Source organism: Dermochelys coriacea, chromosome 1, assembly GCF_009764565.3.
Source record: "Dermochelys coriacea isolate rDerCor1 chromosome 1, rDerCor1.pri.v4, whole genome shotgun sequence".
Lineage (NCBI taxonomy): Eukaryota > Metazoa > Chordata > Testudines > Dermochelyidae > Dermochelys > Dermochelys coriacea.
Genome location: NC_050068.2, coordinates 120,283,057 through 120,301,741, shown reverse-complemented (window position 1 = coordinate 120,301,741; position 18,685 = coordinate 120,283,057). Strand labels below are relative to the sequence as shown.

Below are 18,685 nucleotides of genomic sequence, written 5' to 3'. Positions count from 1 at the left end.
GTCAGGTCAGATTCGCAAATAGTTTTGTGTCGACCAAAAATGCATTTTTCAGCAAATAAACTATTTTTTTCCTCATAAGAAAAAAATTTGCCCAGCTCTATCTGTAATTATGTCCTTGAACCCAAAAATGCCTACAAATATTGCATTGCTTGCTAACAGCTATACCACTATATTCATTTCAAATATAATGGCCTAAATTCATCCCTATGGATTAATTTGGCCCAATAATATCTAGATAAAATATTTCTCTAAAATAGCATTTGCAGAGAGGTGGCTCAAACTATTCTAGAAGGCTTTTATTTTTTTACAAGGTGCTTCTTGCAAGCAGTAGTTATAACAAATTTTCAAGTCTATCCTGGAAAGATGAAGGGAGTGCTTGGGAGACTCTCCATGGAGATACCTGAAGAGAACAGATGGTAGGGCTCTCCAGAAAAGGTCATAGGGAGTGGTGACAATTGCCAGGAAATAGCCCATTAGGACTGTGTAAATTCCCAGTTTCTGTTATGTGACATTTCATACCCAAATTCACTGTTTTGTGCAGGTTCACACAAGTTTTTCTTTATTCGGTTTTGGCAAACAGGCTATTTTCACATATGAAATATGAAAATGTGTACATTTATACAAGGTTTTTATGCAAAAAGTCATCTTTCTTTTAAAAAACTGTTCCCCCCCCCCCTTTTTTTTTTTACTATCAGAAACAAGCTTGATTTTTTTGGCTATTTTCACTAAAATAGTGAGCCTATTTTTGCTTTAAAAATCTGAATATCACAGCAAAAATTATTTTAAAAATGCATCCAAGTTGGAATTTAAAACTGAAATTTAAAAAAAAAATCTTAAATTGCGTGCAGGTTCACATTTGTTATGAATATCTCACTCAGGTCTACATCATATCCCATTCTCAAAGCCTTTTCCTCCTCATTATTCAGTTTAAGCTCATGCTCTCCAGCTTTTCCACTGCTGTGTTATTTTTGAAAAACATATTATTTAGAATGATCTGCACAAATTCTCAGCATGTATAGAGAATACACCAATACAAGAATTCCTCCAGGGGTAATCTTCTGCAACATGGATTGCCCTTTTAGGAGGGCATAGGTTCATATTTCATGACAAATAATTCAGTGGGAATTGTTAACCCTCAGAACCTCACAAGAGGGACTCAGCACCTCTCAAGATGGGACCCTAGGTCATTTCATTCTGTTCTTTTACAAAGGTTTCAGAGTAGCAGCTGTGTTAGTCTGTATTCGCGAAAAGAAAAGGAGTACTTGTGGCACCTTAGAGACTAACAAATTTATTTGAGCATAAGCTTTTGTGAGCTACAGATCACTTCTTCGGATGCAAATCCGAAGAAGTGAGCTGTAGCTCACGAAAGCTTATGCTCAAATAAATTTGTTAGTCTCTAAGGTGCCACAAGTACTCCTTTTCTTTTTTCTTTTACAAAAGCACTCTAGAGAACATGTGTAGCTCTGAGAACTCAGTGATCCAGGAAAGCTTCACCAGTTTACTAGCTGACTAACTGAGCCCAAAATTCAGAACTCCAGTGATTTAAAAAATATCATTAATGACTATGGCCTATGAACAATTTTTGAACCCCTGACGGCTGCACATTGTCACCAACTGGTATATAGGCAAGAAATGCAAATGCAAATAGCATTAAGCTCTATTATCTTGTCACCTTGCGGAAACAGAATTAATAATTTTATTTTATCAGTATCTGTTCTTAATAAATATTTCCAAATATATACAGTACATTTACTGTGAATAACCCACACTCTGCCATGGACACTTGAGGACATAATTATTCAATATTTATCTAGATGAATAACAAAAAAAATGAATAATAAAAAAATAAAAACAATGGTAAATTTTAAGCTTCCCCTGAAACAGCATAAGAGTTTTACCTCATCAAATACTTTAGAAACAACATGTTTGTCTAAAACCGGGATGTATTTAGTACTGTGAGGAACAGCTGTAGGGGCTAAGGCATCCATTATGGTGAGTCGTCTAGCAATCAAACCATGAGTCTTTAGCCAATGAACTGAAGATGTATCCAGAGAACTAAAAATAAGAGATTGTGAGAGGTAATATCAGACAGAAACATATATTTGGTAATATAGCAGTTATGGAAAATAAATATATACCACTACCACTTGTGTGTGACACATGTACGTACTCTTTAGATGTTCTTTTTGCCACCTTTTGTGTATTCAGCTCTGTGGAAAAACATTTACAAACTTACAAAGGCATCATGTAATAGTTTTGCACAAACACACACACACACACCATGAAGTAATTAGCATTAGCTCTATCTGAGCCTATTAGAAGTGCTACTAAGGCTGTATAATAATGCTTATTCCAGCTACTAAATTTATTCATGAGAATTAATCTCTCTTGTGTTTCAATCACGGTGCTTGACCACTCACACTTCACAAGAACTAATAAAAACAAAAAATGTAAAAGTAGATAAGCACTAGGGCTATGTCTACACTGTGCAAGGTTTCTACACTGTGCACCTTACAAGGGCACGGCTGTGTCACTGCAGCCACGCCATTGTAAGGTCCACTATTTCTCCCGGTGGCAAAATAAAATCACCTTCAATGAGGGGCCAGTAGCTTCATCGCCGGAAGCACAGCTCCCACCAATGAAGCGCTGTCCACACCAGCGCTTTTCGTCACTACAACTTTTGTCATTCACGGGGTGTTTCACACCCTCAAGCAACAAGTTTTAGCTACAAAAGTGCCAATGTAGACAAACCCTAATTTTATCATTTCAAAATTATTTTAACCTTTGTTTAGATTTATAGCCTTTAACCCAAGAAGGAAGATTCACCAAGCTTATTCCTCAACTCAGGCCACAAGTAACATAACTTAGTGTCACTGGCATCTCATTAAGCTCATATACAATTTTCATGTTTCTTTGATTACAGTGAGCATATCTTAGATGCGCACCCTGTTCAGGAAAAATAACTGTGATTCAGATGTGCCTTCAGCAGTCTTCAATGAAAGTATTCTCTACCACCTTTATGGAAAATGACCCTGCCAAAGAAACAGCGTATAGACAGCGTGCAAGGATCTTGAGGTCCGTCCAAAAAAACAGACCATTCTTTTCCTTGCAGATGATGCTAAACTGAATGCTATTTACAGATGTGTGAAATTTTATTCAATTTTTCAATCAGTATCCATCATATTTTAATATCTCAAATTTACCATCCTGCTGAAAATGCTTCCTTGACCAGGTCAGTGAAACCAAGTCAGAATTCTTTTTACTGCAGTTTACAAGCTCATCAACAATTCAGCTCTGTCTCAACTGTGGTACCATCAGATCTAAACAAATTAGAATAAGTGACTTCAATTCCCCCAGTTTTGATAACTTGCCTTTAAAAATAGTGGCAGATTTCAGGCTATTTCTGAGCAAACAACCCTTTCTTTCAGGAGATATCCTCTCATCTGGTCTTTCTTCACAGGACCTCACTTGATGGCCCAGGGTCCTGAGCAGACTAGTCTTTGTTTGCTCTGCAGGTTATTCAGACAGAGAGAAAAGGACAACTAATCTACAAATCAAATGGATGCCTGCAATTCTTGAAAACAGAACACTTCTTTGGTTTTCATCCCATGTTCTTAAATGAACTGTCTTAGACAAGCCCTCACAGGTAACAATATTTCAGCACTAATTGTTTCTCTGTACTTTCCCAAGGGTTTTTTTTTTTAAATTAATGCTGTAGCTAATAAAACACACACATGAGCTCTTCACAATAACCATAAACAATGATTCACTTATTTGCATTAAAAAGAGAGAGGGGTTAAATGCCTACTATTAACTGAACTGCTTACACTGTATTTTTAAAATTTAAATCAGAATAGTTTAAATTAGGCATTCCCCTGCAGGGTATGTAAGCCAACTGTCAAAGCACTGTACCAGAAAGTGCAAATGACTGGACACTGACCAGTCTAGGGTAAATCTCCAAGATGAACAAAATGCAAAAACGATGGAAGATAAATTAGAGTTTTAATATAATGTTTTGTTTAAATAATCAAATGTTTTATTTGCAACAGAGATGAGGAATTTTTATTTTATCATTGACAGAATCACTTCACAGTGGATGAATAAATTCTGTTCAATAATATCCACGCTTCATTTTAGATAGTTACCTGCATACAGTGCTGACTTCCTTCTGACTGGACTGTCACAACGAGTTTGCCATACATCTACTGTACGCTGGTGTGAAGTCAGCAATGGCTCGTCTGAGGCACAGTATGGCCTACTGGTAGGAGAGGTGTTCAGGTCCTGAATGTGTGTGGTTACAGAGGATGCAGTAAGAGTCTGCTTGTGATGTCTGTTTATGAGTGATAAAGACAAGAAACAAGCAAGTGAATAACCTTCAAGAGTATAAATACATTCGAAAGGAACCACTTTTCAAACGTTAAGTTTAAATGCATGTGGCACTTAAATACCAATTTCAAATGCTCTGCAAGACTACAAAATGATTCACATTATTTTACTACGGTCTTGATTTCACAAATAGGTTAAAAATTATTAGTTTTACTTTCACAGGTTCATGTAAAAAACCCTGATACACATGTAAATACTCTATCCTTCACTGAGACCAGACTATTCTAGTATAGCTACTTTGAATTCTCAAGGGGGGAGGGAGGAGAGTGAGCCACCCTATAAATAATAAGTGATATAAATGTCTCTACTAATGTTAACAACAACAAGCCCTGAAATAAACACTTTACATATTTTTTTATACTGAGCTGCTGACCTACCATGCTCCCACCATGCATCTTACAGCATTCTGCACATCCTCTATAACAATAAATCATGAACTTTTGCTTGTATTCAGATCATTTTTAAGGCATTGTTTTCATTAATTGTTGAAATCCTTTTTTGAGATGTATTTTTTTTATTTTATTTGTTGTACGCAAATGAAGTAGGCATTAGGTGAAAAATATCCTCCTTTTTGTTTATTTAGTGCTCCTGTAAGGTATCTGATTGATATACCTGGAGATCTAAGGCCTCTGAATTTCTATAAAATGGAAACTGTGTAATTAGTAGCAGTGAAAAAACTTTCCCCCAGTGCCCTAGGAATCTGCCTCCATCCACCATGACCTAAAGGACATCTCTAGGGACATTCATTCTTCATGCACATTCGCTCTTTGTCCAATTAGACTTCCAATGAGCTTGTTAATTGGTGCTGAATGTGGTGGTATTTTTTGGGAGGGTGGAAGGGTGGGAACTGGACTGAGACCATGAGGATCAATATGGAATGAATGTACAAACTTGTTCTGTGGGATCACAAACTGAAGGGACAAACTTTTTTTCAAGTATGTACTGTCTGCAGGAGGCAGAAGAATACTCACACTATCTGGACTAGTCCATGTTACTGCTGCCACCTTGGCTCACACACCATTTAGTTCCAATTCCAAGCAAAACATTTTAACATCTTTTTCTTCCAGACTTGTTTTTTTCATAAAGATTCTTACAATAGTATTAATTAAAGATTTTTCAACCTTTCTTTACAAAAGGAAAATATCTTAAGGAGAATGTCAGAAGTGAAAAATGCAAAATGAAGACAAGACAAGAAAGAGTGCTATAGAGCACTCTGAGGCATAAAGGAAGTTTGAGAACATACTTATTTTCACAATCTTTTTCTCCATTATACCAGTTCATCATCAGACATTCAGTGTGAAAGGTCTGCACTTTCTCAAGATCTCTTTCCCCCTGTTCAATTTCTCTTTTTAAAAGGTATACATCTTCACTCTGCCAAAATGAAAATCAAATGAGTTACTATAATTACACTTAAAACATGCTTTGTTCATTTACAGAAACAATTCAATAAATTAGTTTTTGGTGTAATAAAAGGGAATGAAATTTTGGATTATTTGGATTTTTTCCTCAGTTTCTCCCTCATTTCTAAAACAAAGTTTGCTTTGGTCCCACACCAAACATAGATTGATTATTAGCATAAAATTAAAAGGGAGGGAAATGATGGCAGTAATTTCATGTTCCCACAGAGAAATATCCTTTAGCAAAGGAGAAGCAAGCTAATGACAAAAAATAGCACTAAAGTGTATTTGGCAAGACAATGTAAGCTTTGTAATTTTCTTAAGAAGATGACTGGAATTACCTAACAAACCAGTTACCTCTTTGAAAAATTTTACGTACTCCAAAAAAAAGACATGAATAGCCCTATTGCTCCAAGTTTTTAGTTACATACCTTTTGCTTCCCTTGTTCATGTTTAATAGTGGTATTATATTGCAGCTAAGCTCCAAAAAGAAAAGGAGTACTTGTGACACCTTAGAGACTAACAAATTTATTTGAGCATAAGCTTTCGTGAGCTACAGCTCACTTCAAACTTATGCTCAAATAAATTTGTTAGTCTCTAAGGTGCCACAAGTACTCCTTTTCTTTTTGCAAATACAGACTAACACGGCTGCTACTCTGAAAGCTAAGCTCCAGTAACTGACATGGTTTTCCTTTTACTGTTACACATTAAAGATACATTTTTTATTTTTCAAACAATTACAACAGCATATCAATCAAACAGGCCTGATTCTGATCTCATGCCAGCATTACACTTACGACTGAGAGTAAGGACTAGCAGTATAAATAAGGCTTTGAACTTAAATGAAGAGATTGTATCAGCATTAAACATGTCAGGAAAACCACATACTGCACCCACAAGATAACAAAAAGAGGTACAGGGGAAAGTAGAAAACCTGTACTTTATTGACCCCATTCATGCCCATCCTGGCACTTTTCGCCTGCATCTAAACATCAGGTTCATGTTTGATAATATTTTTAAATGCCCCAAATACCCTAATATATTAAGGGCCTAATTCCACAATGTTTGTGCCTGTTGTACTAATCTCACCTGTGCAGAGTAAGTGGAAACTGGATGTAAAACATTACCAGTGCAGAATGGTAGCATTTTACACCAACTTTGCACAGGGGTAAGTAACTACAACAGGTACAAAGCAGTGGAGCATCTACCCTAAATGATCACTGGAGAAAAGTGCGGCTATAGTCATATGCCCATTATTTACTGATGGCAATAGTACATTGTTCCATTTCTTCAGAAACATTTTGCATCAGCTCTATTGACAGCCTTTTAAAAAAAACAATTGGTTGTACTATACATATATTCTCTTAACCAGTCATTAGTATTATTAGATGGTCCTTAATATTATTATTGTTTATGTTTATAACTAATGTACATGAGGGGAAAAGCACTCATACTGATCTTAAGGTGCCTTTGATTTAATTACATGTACAGTAATATAAGAGACAAAAACAGCAGTTTTTCTCAACTTTAAGAGAAACAAAATAAGTAAATAACCTACAAGATATTAAAATGAAACCAAAGTAATACCCACTTAGGCTGATCAGATGTCCTGATTTTATAGGGACAGTCCCGACATTTGGGGCTTTTTCTTATATAGGCTCCTATTACCCCCGACCCCCGTCCCGATTTTTCACACTTGCTGTCTGGTCACCCTATACCCACCACACCCAAAATCCCATCTTCATCATGTCCCTGCATCTCCAAAACTTGGGATAAAGAGCTGCACCTCAAAGCATGCCTGGAAGGTGAACAGATTTGGGCTCTTTTGGACCAGAGATGGGATAGAGAGTGTGTCAAGGCTCCTTCCCCACTCTAAACTCTAGGGTACAGATGTGGGGACCTGCATGAAAACCTCCTAAGTTTACTTTTACCAGCTTAGGTTAAAACTTCCCCAAGGTACAAACTGTTTTACCTTTTGCCCTGGGACTTCCACTGCCACCACCAAACATCTAACCGGGTTTATTTCTGAGAAAGAGTTGTTTGGAAATGTCTTTCCCCCCAAAAATCCTTACCAAAATCTTGCACCCCCCTGCCTCAGGAAGGCTTGATAAAAATCCTCACCAATTTGCATAGGTGACCACAGACCCAAGCCCTTGGATCTTAAGAACAATGAAAAAAGCATTCAGTTTCTTACAAGAAGAATTTTAATACAAGAAAAGGTAAAAAGAATCACCTCTGTAAAATCAGGATGGTATATACCTTACAGGGTAATTAGATTCAAAACATAGAGAATCTCTCTAGGCAAAACCTTAAGTTACAAAAAGACACAAAGACAGGAATATCCATTCTATTCAGCACAGCCTATTTTCTCAGCCATTTAAAGAAATCATAATCTAACGCATATCTAGCTAGATTACTTACTAAATTCTAAGACTCCATTTCTGTTCTGTCCCCGGCAAAAGCACCAAACAGACAGAAGACCCTTTGTTTCTCCCCCCCTCCAGCTTTGAACGTATCTTCTCTCCTCAATGGTCACTGTGGTCAGGTGACAGCGAGGTTATCCTAGCTTCTTATCCCTTTACAGGTGAAAGGGTTTTTCCTCTGGCCAGGAGGGATTTTAAAGGTGTTTACCCTTCCCTTTATTTTTATGACAGAGTGAATTCCAAAGATGGTTCCAATATTGCCCCACCAGTGCAAGAGCACAGCATGCGAATGATACAAGCTTCATCCTTCTAACCTTTCCAACACATTCTGGATTCACATAATCCACAGCAGCTGAGCTATAAGGGCATCTAGTACAGCCAATGGAATATTTTGAACTGCATTATTTCTAGTCTTGCTTCTCTGAATTATGGTCTGTGATGTTCAAAATTTCATACTACTCTCTTGTTCCTAATTATGCTAGTTCTTATTCCACTTTTCCTTGTGTTTGGGGAACTAATTAATTGGTTGTATGCTTTAATTCAAAACAAGAATATTTAAAAAAAAACATGATTATTTCTGGAAGTCAATGATGAAGTTTACTACTGGGGATTTTTAGATTGAGCTTATTAATTACACTTGGTAGGTCTGTGCTGTTTTTGTAAATTTAGTGCTTATGGATATGGTTTTATTCCCTCCTGTATCCTTTCCCTCCAGTGGCAACTGTATGTCAAAACGTTAGGCATGAAACTCTCTTTAGCTATATATGCTTGCATTAATTAACAGGACATTTATTGTTGAAGTAAAAATCATAGATCAATTTCAGTTCAAGTGTAAGCATAACTCCCATTTGCGACACCAGGAATCACACCTGCTTTTTCCAGGGCAGAATTGGACCTCCATATGTTTTTAAACTAACAATACCCATATAAATATATTGCAACATTCTGTACCTTGGGGGAACATATTGTAAGCCCCATATTCTTCATTTTCATATAATCATGATCTCACATATAAAGCATGCCTTGTAAGGTATTGGGGAAAGATTATGATCTGCTGAAAGTCATTTCTCTATCCATATATGTGTATCGTTAATGCATATGAAGTTATGAGAATTGTGTTGTATGGTGATCACTAAAGCATGCTGTAAATTGTGGAATCAGCCAGATATTAGCTCCTCAGAGGCAACAGCAAGGAAAGAAACCAACACCCAGGCAAGGTGTCAAACAACCCATCAACAGCCATTGTCCAGCAAGGGAGCTACAATGCAATGACTCACCTGCATGAGGCCCCAACAGGGGAATTGCTCAACCTTGCCTGAAGAGACTCAGCAATGCCACACAGACATGCCTGGACTTGTGTTCTACAAGCACATGGACTGAGAGTATAAAACAGGCAGAATGGACACATACTGGGCCCTTCTCCTGCCCCACCTATGCTGCAAACAACCAGGACACTGAGAAGACAAGACTCCAACAGAGGACATTGGTCCAGGTTTAAGGAACAAACCTGTAGATTAAGGACTGCACTATTCAGTGGGGTGAGAAAAACTGCTTAATCTAGTTGCTGCCCAGTCTAATAGGGTTGAGAGTTCAGACTGCGTGCTTATATTTTATTTTATTTTGGTAATCACTCTGACTTGTTATGCTTTGACTTATAATTACTTAAAATCTATCTTTATAATTAATAAATCTGTTTGTTTAGTCTACCTGAAGCAGTGCATTTGGTTTGCAGTGTGTCAGAGACTCCCCTTGGGAGAACAAGCCTGGTACATATCAACTGCTTTGTTAAACTGACTAATTATATAAACTTGCAGTATCCAGCAGGCATTACTGGACACTGCAAGATGGAGATTCCTAGGGTTGTGTCTGGGACCAGAGATATTGGCAAGTATCATTCGCTTACAGGTAGCTGGGAGCAGCTTACATGCCAGAGGCTGTGCGTGAACAGCCCAGGAGTGGGGGTTCTCACAGCAGAGCAGGGTAAGGCTGGCTCCCAGAGTCAAGGATTAGGGAGGCCTAGCAGATCCCCGGTCCAGAAAACACCAGAGGGGAACATCACACATACATTAAATGATATTTGTGATTTAGGTTTGTTACGGCCTACTAAAATTCTATCACTGAGCAATGGCAGGCCTGGCGCTTTAAGATCACTTCAGCCTGACTGTGATTAAGTGATTAGCCTCTTTCCTAAGTCACATATTTATCAAATTGCATATATGTAAGCTCTGTTGTGCCGTAACATGCCATGAAGATTCATACTCTTATATTTAGTTTGAAATACTCACCACAATAGGCTCTGGAGCTTCAGGATCCGTCACATAAATATTATAGTAATGAAACCGTCCCCCTGTTTCCGTTGACAGTTCATGCAAAAATTTATTGGCCTCTGTATCGTCACAGTTGAAAGATATGGTATGAATAGGAACTTTATGACGAAGTAGGATTTGGGTCAGAATTGTTTTTGGTGGCTGTAAAAATAAAAAAATAAAATATAATAAATAGTGTTAAATATGCTACAGATAAACAACTATTTAACAACACTGTACAGAATTTCACTAGCCATGGCATTGCTTGTAGGACCAATCGATTCTGTTCAAGGCACAAAGAAAAATATTTGCACTTTTTCCTAAAGATCCAAGAGGATCCTGGTTTATAACACTACCTGAATCGCTGATTTATCGTGTGAGCTTGAGCAATAAACTTCAGGTATCATTCAACTCAGCTTTTAATCTAAGTAATATCTAGACTTTACTGAATGCCAGATGTTGCAACTGAGCTGAATTTTCCCCGGTAAATGAATTATTTTTAAAATGCCCTTATCAGCATATTGGCCAGTTTTCACCATGAACTTAAATTTTCAATTTTGCCTCTTTTACAGCACTTGTAGCTGAACTAGAGGTGCTTTCCTTTCAGTTTTTGTTTGCTGCATTATATCTTCTCAAACCTCAAGCCATTTTGTGCTAAAATAGCACAACTTCATCTGCTATAAACATATTGGCAGAAATTTTGATCTTACTTCTACTTATATAAACCAAGAGTTTGACGTTATTCCAGAACTATACCTGGTGAAATGAGAATCTGACCCAATGTTATCAATAAGAGATGTTTTACATTATATAAACAGCAGTTTATAATAGAACAGATACTTGAAAAAAAATCTATGATAAATTTAAGTCAACAGCTAATTTTCTGCCTACAATATTTACTACAACATCAATTTGCCAGAGATGGGATAGCCCTTATGTACTTCCAGCAAATGGATGGGAGAGGATCTACATGCCTACTTTTTTGCACCTGCTCCCCCAGAATAACTTGTATGTGTTATTCGGGGGTGGAAGGAAGTATTGTAGCTGGAGGGACATCTCTTTATCTTCTTATTAGTCTTTCACTTTCCGGTTCTCATGCAGCGCACAAGACTGCAATGTTTCAGTTGTAAGACTGAAGGGGAATCTTTAAATCCATATATACTGTTAGATTTGCAATTTTTCTGCATTTTTTTAATTCATGGGAATTTTTTTCTTATTACCTTATATACAAGTTTTACTATTTAATCTTAGATTTTAAGGTATCCCTTCAGCCTTTTAGCCAGCCACCAGTTGGTTAAAAAAAAAGCTTCCTATAGAATTAAATTAGATGCCATAAATCAGATAAAACAGGGTTGCTGTAAGAGAGTGCAGGATATAAACCCACTACCACTAGTTAGAGATTAATTCTATCAACTTCGCAAATGACAACCTCACAAGCTTGAGCCTCCTGGATATTTTATTCATCCCTAAAGCTGTGCTTCGGCATCCTACCACTACCACTGAATCATCACACTACCCCATCTCTGTTTTCTTGTTTCACAAATACCTGGTCAGGTCTCCCATCAGTCAGAAGATAAATGGCTTGAGTGTCACTATCAGCAAGCGCAATTTGAAGTGCTTTGAGTGTATTTGTGGAACTGCCAACCTAAAAACCCAAATGAGAGAGGGGGTGGGGTATACACAAAACACTGTTATACTGCTAAAGATAGACCATCAGCTCTTTTCTAGCAATTACAGGAGCAAATTCATGATAAAGCAGTGACACAGTGTAAATTACATGTTGAGTGTCAGCTGGTCAGAAATTTGATGGAAGTGGTAATAGTAAAATTTGCACTAATTCAGTATTCAATGGCTGTGCAAATAAATATAACTTAGATATCAAGGGACTGGAAGAGAGGGTTACTTACCTTGTGCAGTAATTGAGGTTCTTCAAAATGGGTGTCCCTATGGGTGCTCCACTTTAGGTGAATCTGCGTCCCTATGCCTGCGATCAGAGACTTTCAGTAGCAATGCCCGTATGGGCTGCACATGCTCTCTCCCAGTCTTGAGCCACTCCTGGCAGCTACATAGCGCTGTGCAACCAAACTGCCCTTAGTTTCTTCTCCACCACAGAGTGCATCTCTGAACTCCAAAGTAGAGGGGAGGAGGGTGAGTAGTGGATCACCCATAGGGACACCCATCTTGAAGAATCTCAGTTACTGCACAAGGTGAGTAACCATCTCTTCTTCTTCAAGTGCTATCCCTGTGGATGCTCCACTTTAGTGACTATACAGCAGTGTCCCTTGGTGGAAAGAAGGAGATTTGCAAATGAGGATAAGACAGAGTCCTAACAGAGCATTCAAGGACAACTTGTTCAGTTGGGTAGTGGTCCATGAACATGTGGGCTGACGCCCTAGTGGCTGCTTTACAGATGTCTATGATGGGTACATTGTTTAGGAAGGCTATCGAATTGGAGAGCGATCTGGTGGAGTGTGTGATTTCCTGGGGGGTGGGTGGGTTGCAGATCATGTTGGCAGTAACAAAGGTGAATGCACCCAGAAATTCATTTTGAGAACCTCTGCTTGGATATGGCAGATCCTTCAGTCTTTCCATAACGGAAAGGAGTAGCTTTGGTGACTTTCTGAAGGGTTTTGTCCTTTCAAGATAGAATGCTGATGCCCATCTAACATCTAGAGTATGGACCATTGCCTAGTTTGTTCTCATGAGGTTTAGGGAAGAATGATGGACGGTAGACAGGTTGGTTCAAGTGGAATGAGGAAAGCATTTTAAGTAGAAATTTAGGATGTGGTCTTAAAGTAACCTCGTCTTTGAAAAGGATTATATATGGGGGGTATGCCATGAGAGCCCCTAGTTCTCCTACTCGTCGGGAGGTTGTGATGGCGACGAGAAAGGCCACCTTCCTCGATAGGTGCACAAGAGAACATGTCACCAAGGGTTCAAACGGGGGACCAGTAAGACAGCGTAGTACTAGGTTAAGGTCCCAGGGTTGGGTGGGGGCTTATTTTTCAGGATAGAGGTTCCAAATACTCCTGAGGAATGATTTAGTGATAAGATGGATGAAGACAGAGTACCTGTCAACTTCGTGACAGAAAACCGTGATGGCTGCAAGGTGTACTCTAGTGAGCTAGAGGATAGACCTGATTTCTTTAGCTCCAGTATGTAATCTAGTATCAATGGTAAGTGGGAGGTAATATCCATGGTTTGCTTGTTCTGACCCCATATGTTGAATCTCTTCCATTTGTGCAGGTAAGCATAATGTGTAGTCTACCTTCTGCTGTTTAATTGTACGTCCCTTACATCTTCCGAACAGGTCATTTCATTGTCCTGGAACCATCAAAGAGCCATGCCTTCAGGTGGAGGATCTCCAAGTTTGGGTGGTGAACCTGATCTGCATCCTGAGACAGAAGATGTGAAAGAGGGCAAACAGTGAGTGGTGGGCATACAACCATCTTCAACTCGTAAGGGAACCAACTCTGGGCCACATGGGAGCTATCAAGATGATTCTGGATTGTTCTGTCTTTATCTTGTATATCACCTTGGATAGGGGGAGCTAAGGGAAAACACGTACAGCAGAGGCACATCCTTTTTGATGAGGAAAGCACTGCCCCAAGATCAGGGCCGCAATCCGTTCTTGACCAAATTGTGGACACTTGGCATTCTGGGCTGTAACAAAAAGGTCTATAATCAGAAAACCCCAGTGTCTGAATATATTTTGTAGGACCGTGGTATATATTTCCCACTCATGGTCCTGAATTTTCTGCTTAGCGTATCCACTCTGGTGTTCTGACATCCTAGTAGATAAGTAGCTGATATGTTGATATTGTGATGGATGCACCAGCTCCATAATCTCAGTGCTTTGGTGATTTTGCTTTCTCTTGAAGGTTTATATAAAAACATGCAAATAATGTTGTCCGTCAGTACCTTTATGGTTTGTTCCTGATCAGAGGTAAAAAGTGTGAGCATGCATTGCAGACTGCTTGTAGTTTCTGTAGGTTGATGCGTAATGTTTACTCCAAGGGGGATCACCGGCCCGGGATTATGTGGTTGTGCAAGTGTGCTACCCAAACTAACAGAGAAGCATCGGTTGTAAGTATCATTGACAGAGGGGGTTGTGTGAAGGGAACGCGTTGTGGGGTTGAGTCTACCAGTATAGAGTTTTTGACTGTGAGTGACATTGAAAGACACTTGTTCAGGCTATTTCTGTGCAGAATGTATACCGTCCTGAGCCAGCACTGACAATGCATATGTAGCCTGACACGCCTTACAACAAATGTGGTTGCTGCATATGATCTAATAATTGCAGGCAAGTCGTGGCTGATATCTGTAGGCTGTTTTGTACATGACATTTAGATCAACTTGGGTGACAAATCTGTATAGTGGTAATGAGGCTTTGGGCTCCAGTGCATCAAGGTGGGCCCCAATGAATTCTAGTTTTTGTTCAGGTGCCAACACTGATTTTTGTATGTTTATTTGTAGTTCTAGCTGTGAGAAGAGAGCCATCATCTTTTGAGTAGTTTCAAAGGTGTCTTCCCAGGAGAGGACTTTGAGTAAACAGTCGTCCAAGAAGGGGAATATCATGACCCCTTGCCTGCGGAGGTGGGCTGCCACCAATACGAGAACCTTGGAGAACACCCAGGGAGCTGTAGAGACGCCGAAAGGCAGTACTTTGTACGGGTAGTGATCTTGTCCCAGAACAAATATGATGAATCTCCTGTCTGATGGGTGTATAGTGTTATGAAAATATACATCTTGGAGGTCAAGTGCTGAGAACCAGTCCTCCTGTTACAGTGCTGGGATTATCATTGCTAGCATGACCATCCTGAACCACTGAACCTTCACGAACTTGTTGAGTTTTCTTAGGTCGAGAATGGGCCTCCATCCCCAAGTCTTTTTCTGGGTTAAGAAATAATGGGAATAAAAGCCCCTCCCTTTATATTGTGTCGATACTGATTCTATTTCCTGTTGTAGAAGGTGCTCGTGAGAAGGGTCCCCTTAGGAACCGGGAGGGAGAGCAATGAGGAGGGAAGGAGGTAAACTGAATTGATTAACCAGTGTTGAAAATTTCTAATATCCAATTTGTCCAAGGTGATGGTCTGTCATACTGGGTGGAATGGGGTCTGACGGCCACTGAAAGGATGGACAGTTGTTGATGGTTTCAGCACTTGGAAATGGGGGAGGCATCTCAGGCCCTCGACCAAACATTCAAAATTGCAGTTTTGAGGAGGGTTGTTAGGATGTTGATGGCTGAGTTGGGAGTGGTCTACGTCTATGTAGGCCTCTGTCTACATAGGGGTGGGCAAACTCTGTCCCGTGGGCCCACACTCCAACCCTCTGCCGCACCCCTTCTGCACCCTGCACCCCAATCCCCTGCCCTGAGCCCCCTCCTGCCCCTGCACCTCTCCGAGCCTTCCTTCACCCCGCACTCCTCCTGCACCTCAACCCCCAGCCCTGAGCCCCCTCGGACACTCCGCACTTCTCCTGCACCCCAACGCCTTGACCTCGGGCCAAAACATTTGCCCATCCCACCCCCTCCCACACTCCAACCCCCTTCCCCAGCCCTACATTCATGGCCCTGCATGCAATTTCTCTACTCAGATATGGCCCTCGGGCCAAAAAGTTTGCCTACCCCGGTCTACATTTTTGGGGTCATATTGTCTCTGTGGTTGGACATATGTTCGTTGTGCTGAGTGGTATTTCCCTGGCTTCCTTCTTGGTGCATATGTGTGAATGCCTAAAGACCATGAAAAGAAAAGGAGTACTTGTGGCACCTTAGAGACTAACAAATTTATTAGAGCATAAGCTTTCGTGAGCTACAGCTCACTTCATCGGATGCATTTGGTGGAAAAAACAGAGGAGAGATTTATATACACACACACAGAGAACATGAAACAATGGGTTTATCATACACACTGTAAGGAGAGTGATCACTTAAGATAAGCCATCACCAACAGCAGGGGGGGGAGGAGGAAAACCTTTCATGGTGACAAGCAGGTAGGCTAATTCCAGCAGTTAACAAGAATATCAGAGGAACAGTGGGGGGTGGGGTGGGAGGGAGAAATACCATGGGGAAATAGTTTTACTTTGTGTAATGACTCATCCATTCCCAGTCTCTATTCAAGCCTAAGTTAATTGTATCCAGTTTGCAAATTAATTCCAATTCAGCAGTCTCTCGTTGGAGTCTGTTTTTGAAGCTTTTTTGTTGAAGTATAGCCACTCTTAGGTCTGTGATCGAGTGACCAGAGAGATTGAAGTGTTCTCCAACTGGTTTTTGAATGTTATAATTCTTGACGTCTGATTTGTGTCCATTCATTCTTTTACGTAGAGACTGTCCAGTTTGGCCAATGTACATGGCAGAGGGACATTGCTGGCACATGATGGCATATATCACATTGGTAGATGCGCAGGTGAACGAGCCTCTGATAGTGTGGCTGATGTGATTAGGCCCTGTGATGGTATCCCCTGAATAGATATGTGGACAGAGTTGGCAACGGGCTTTGTTGCAAGGATAGGTTCCTGGGTTAGTGGTTCTGTTGTGTGGTGTGTGGTTGCTGGTGAGTATTTGCTTCAGATTGGGGGGCTGTCTGTAAGCAAGGACTGGTCTGTCTCCCAAGATCTGAGAGCGCGATGGATCGTCCTTCAGGATAGGTTGTAGATCCTTGATGATGCGTTGGAGAGGTTTTAGTTGGGGGCTGAAGGTGATGGCTAGTGGCGTTCTGTTGTTTTCTTTGTTGGGCCTGTCCTGTAGTAGGTGACTTCTGGGTACTCTTCTGGCTCTGTCAATCTGTTTCTTCACTTCAGCAGGTGGGTATTGTAGTTGTAGGTAGTTGTAGTTGTTGTAGTTCCTCTGATATTCTTGTTAACTGCTGGAATTAGCCTACCTGCTTGTCACCATGAAAGGTTTTCCTCCTCCCCCCCCTGCTGTTGGTGATGGCTTATCTTAAGTGATCACTCTCCTTACAGTGTGTATGATAAACCCATTGTTTCATGTTCTCTGTGTGTGTGTATATAAAATCTCTCCTCTGTTTTTTCCACCAAATGCATCCGATGAAGTGAGCTGTAGCTCACGAAAGCTTATGCTCCAATAAATTTGTTAGTCTCTAAGGTGCCACAAGTACTCCTTTTCTTTTTGCGAATACAGACTAACACGGCTGCTACTCTGAAACCTGTGATTATGCAAGGCACTGAATTTAGCCGTATAGAGTGGAAATCTGTCAACTTCATGAAAAAACTCGTACAGATACAGACAGACATCATCTTCCTCTCCAAATGCAAACAGATGGACATCATACCGAAAGGACTGAAGGTAAAAAATCCATTACAATCTACATACCACACAGACTATGCTGACAGCTTGTGCCACACACTCTCAAGGAAACTGCGGAACCACCTGATCAACATCCTCTACAGCAAACAGGGAAAGATTAAGAATGAGCTCTCAAAACTGGATACTCTCATAAAGAACCAACCTTCCACACAAACTTCCTCGTGGCTGGACTTTACAAAAACTAGACAAGCCATTTACAAAACACACTTTGATTCTCTACAAAAGAAAAAGGACACTAAGCTATCTAAACTACTATATGCCACAAGGGGCCACAACAATGGTTCCCGTAACCCACCCAGCAATATTGTTAATCTATCCAACTATACTCTTAGCCCAGCGGAAGAATCTGTCCTATCTCGGGGCCTCTCCTTTTGCCCCTCCACCCCCACGAACATGATACAGTTCTGTGGTGACCTAGAATCCTATTTTCGACGTCTCAGACTCAAGGAATATTTCCAACACACCTCTGACCAACATATTAACCCACAGAGACCTTCCTGCCAACACTACAAAAAGAAGGATTCTGGGTGGACTCCTCCTGAAGGTCGAAACAGCAGCCTGGATTTCTACATAGACTGCTTCCGCCGACGTGCACGAGCTGAAATTGTGGAAAAGCAGCATCGCTTACCCCATAACCTCAGCCATGCAGAACACAGTGCCATCCACAGCCTCAGAAACAACTCTGACATCATAATCAAAAAGGCTGACAAAGGAGGTGCTGTCGTCATCATGAATAGGTCGGAGTATGAACAAGAGGCTACTAGGCAGCTCTCCAACACCACTTTCTACAAGCCATTACCCTCTGATCCCACTGAGAGTTACCAAAAGAAACTACAGCATTTGCTCAAG

The 18,685-nt window shown here is 40.2% G+C and overlaps 1 protein-coding gene across 9 annotated transcripts in view; it reads right to left on the bottom strand.

Moving 5' to 3' along the window:
• The window catches only part of VWA3B (von Willebrand factor A domain containing 3B), a 138,356-nt gene that overhangs the window by 64,369 nt on the left and 55,302 nt on the right, over positions 1-18,685 (bottom strand). For 7 of the 9 annotated variants that reach the window (XM_038387796.2, XM_043491439.1, XM_038387792.2 and 4 more), the window contains 7 exons: positions 12,059-12,157; positions 10,492-10,674; positions 5,630-5,757; positions 4,146-4,330; positions 3,372-3,509; positions 2,171-2,210; positions 1,899-2,055 (listed from right to left, as the gene is read on the bottom strand). In XM_038387796.2, the coding sequence (XP_038243724.2) occupies positions 1,899-2,055; positions 2,171-2,210; positions 3,372-3,509; positions 4,146-4,330; positions 5,630-5,757; positions 10,492-10,674; positions 12,059-12,157 (930 nt within the window). The remainder of the gene's footprint in view (positions 1-1,898; positions 2,056-2,170; positions 2,211-3,371; positions 3,510-4,145; positions 4,331-5,629; positions 5,758-10,491; positions 10,675-12,058; positions 12,158-18,685) is intronic. The other 2 variants (XM_043491364.1, XM_043491318.1) reach the window with 1 other exon arrangement.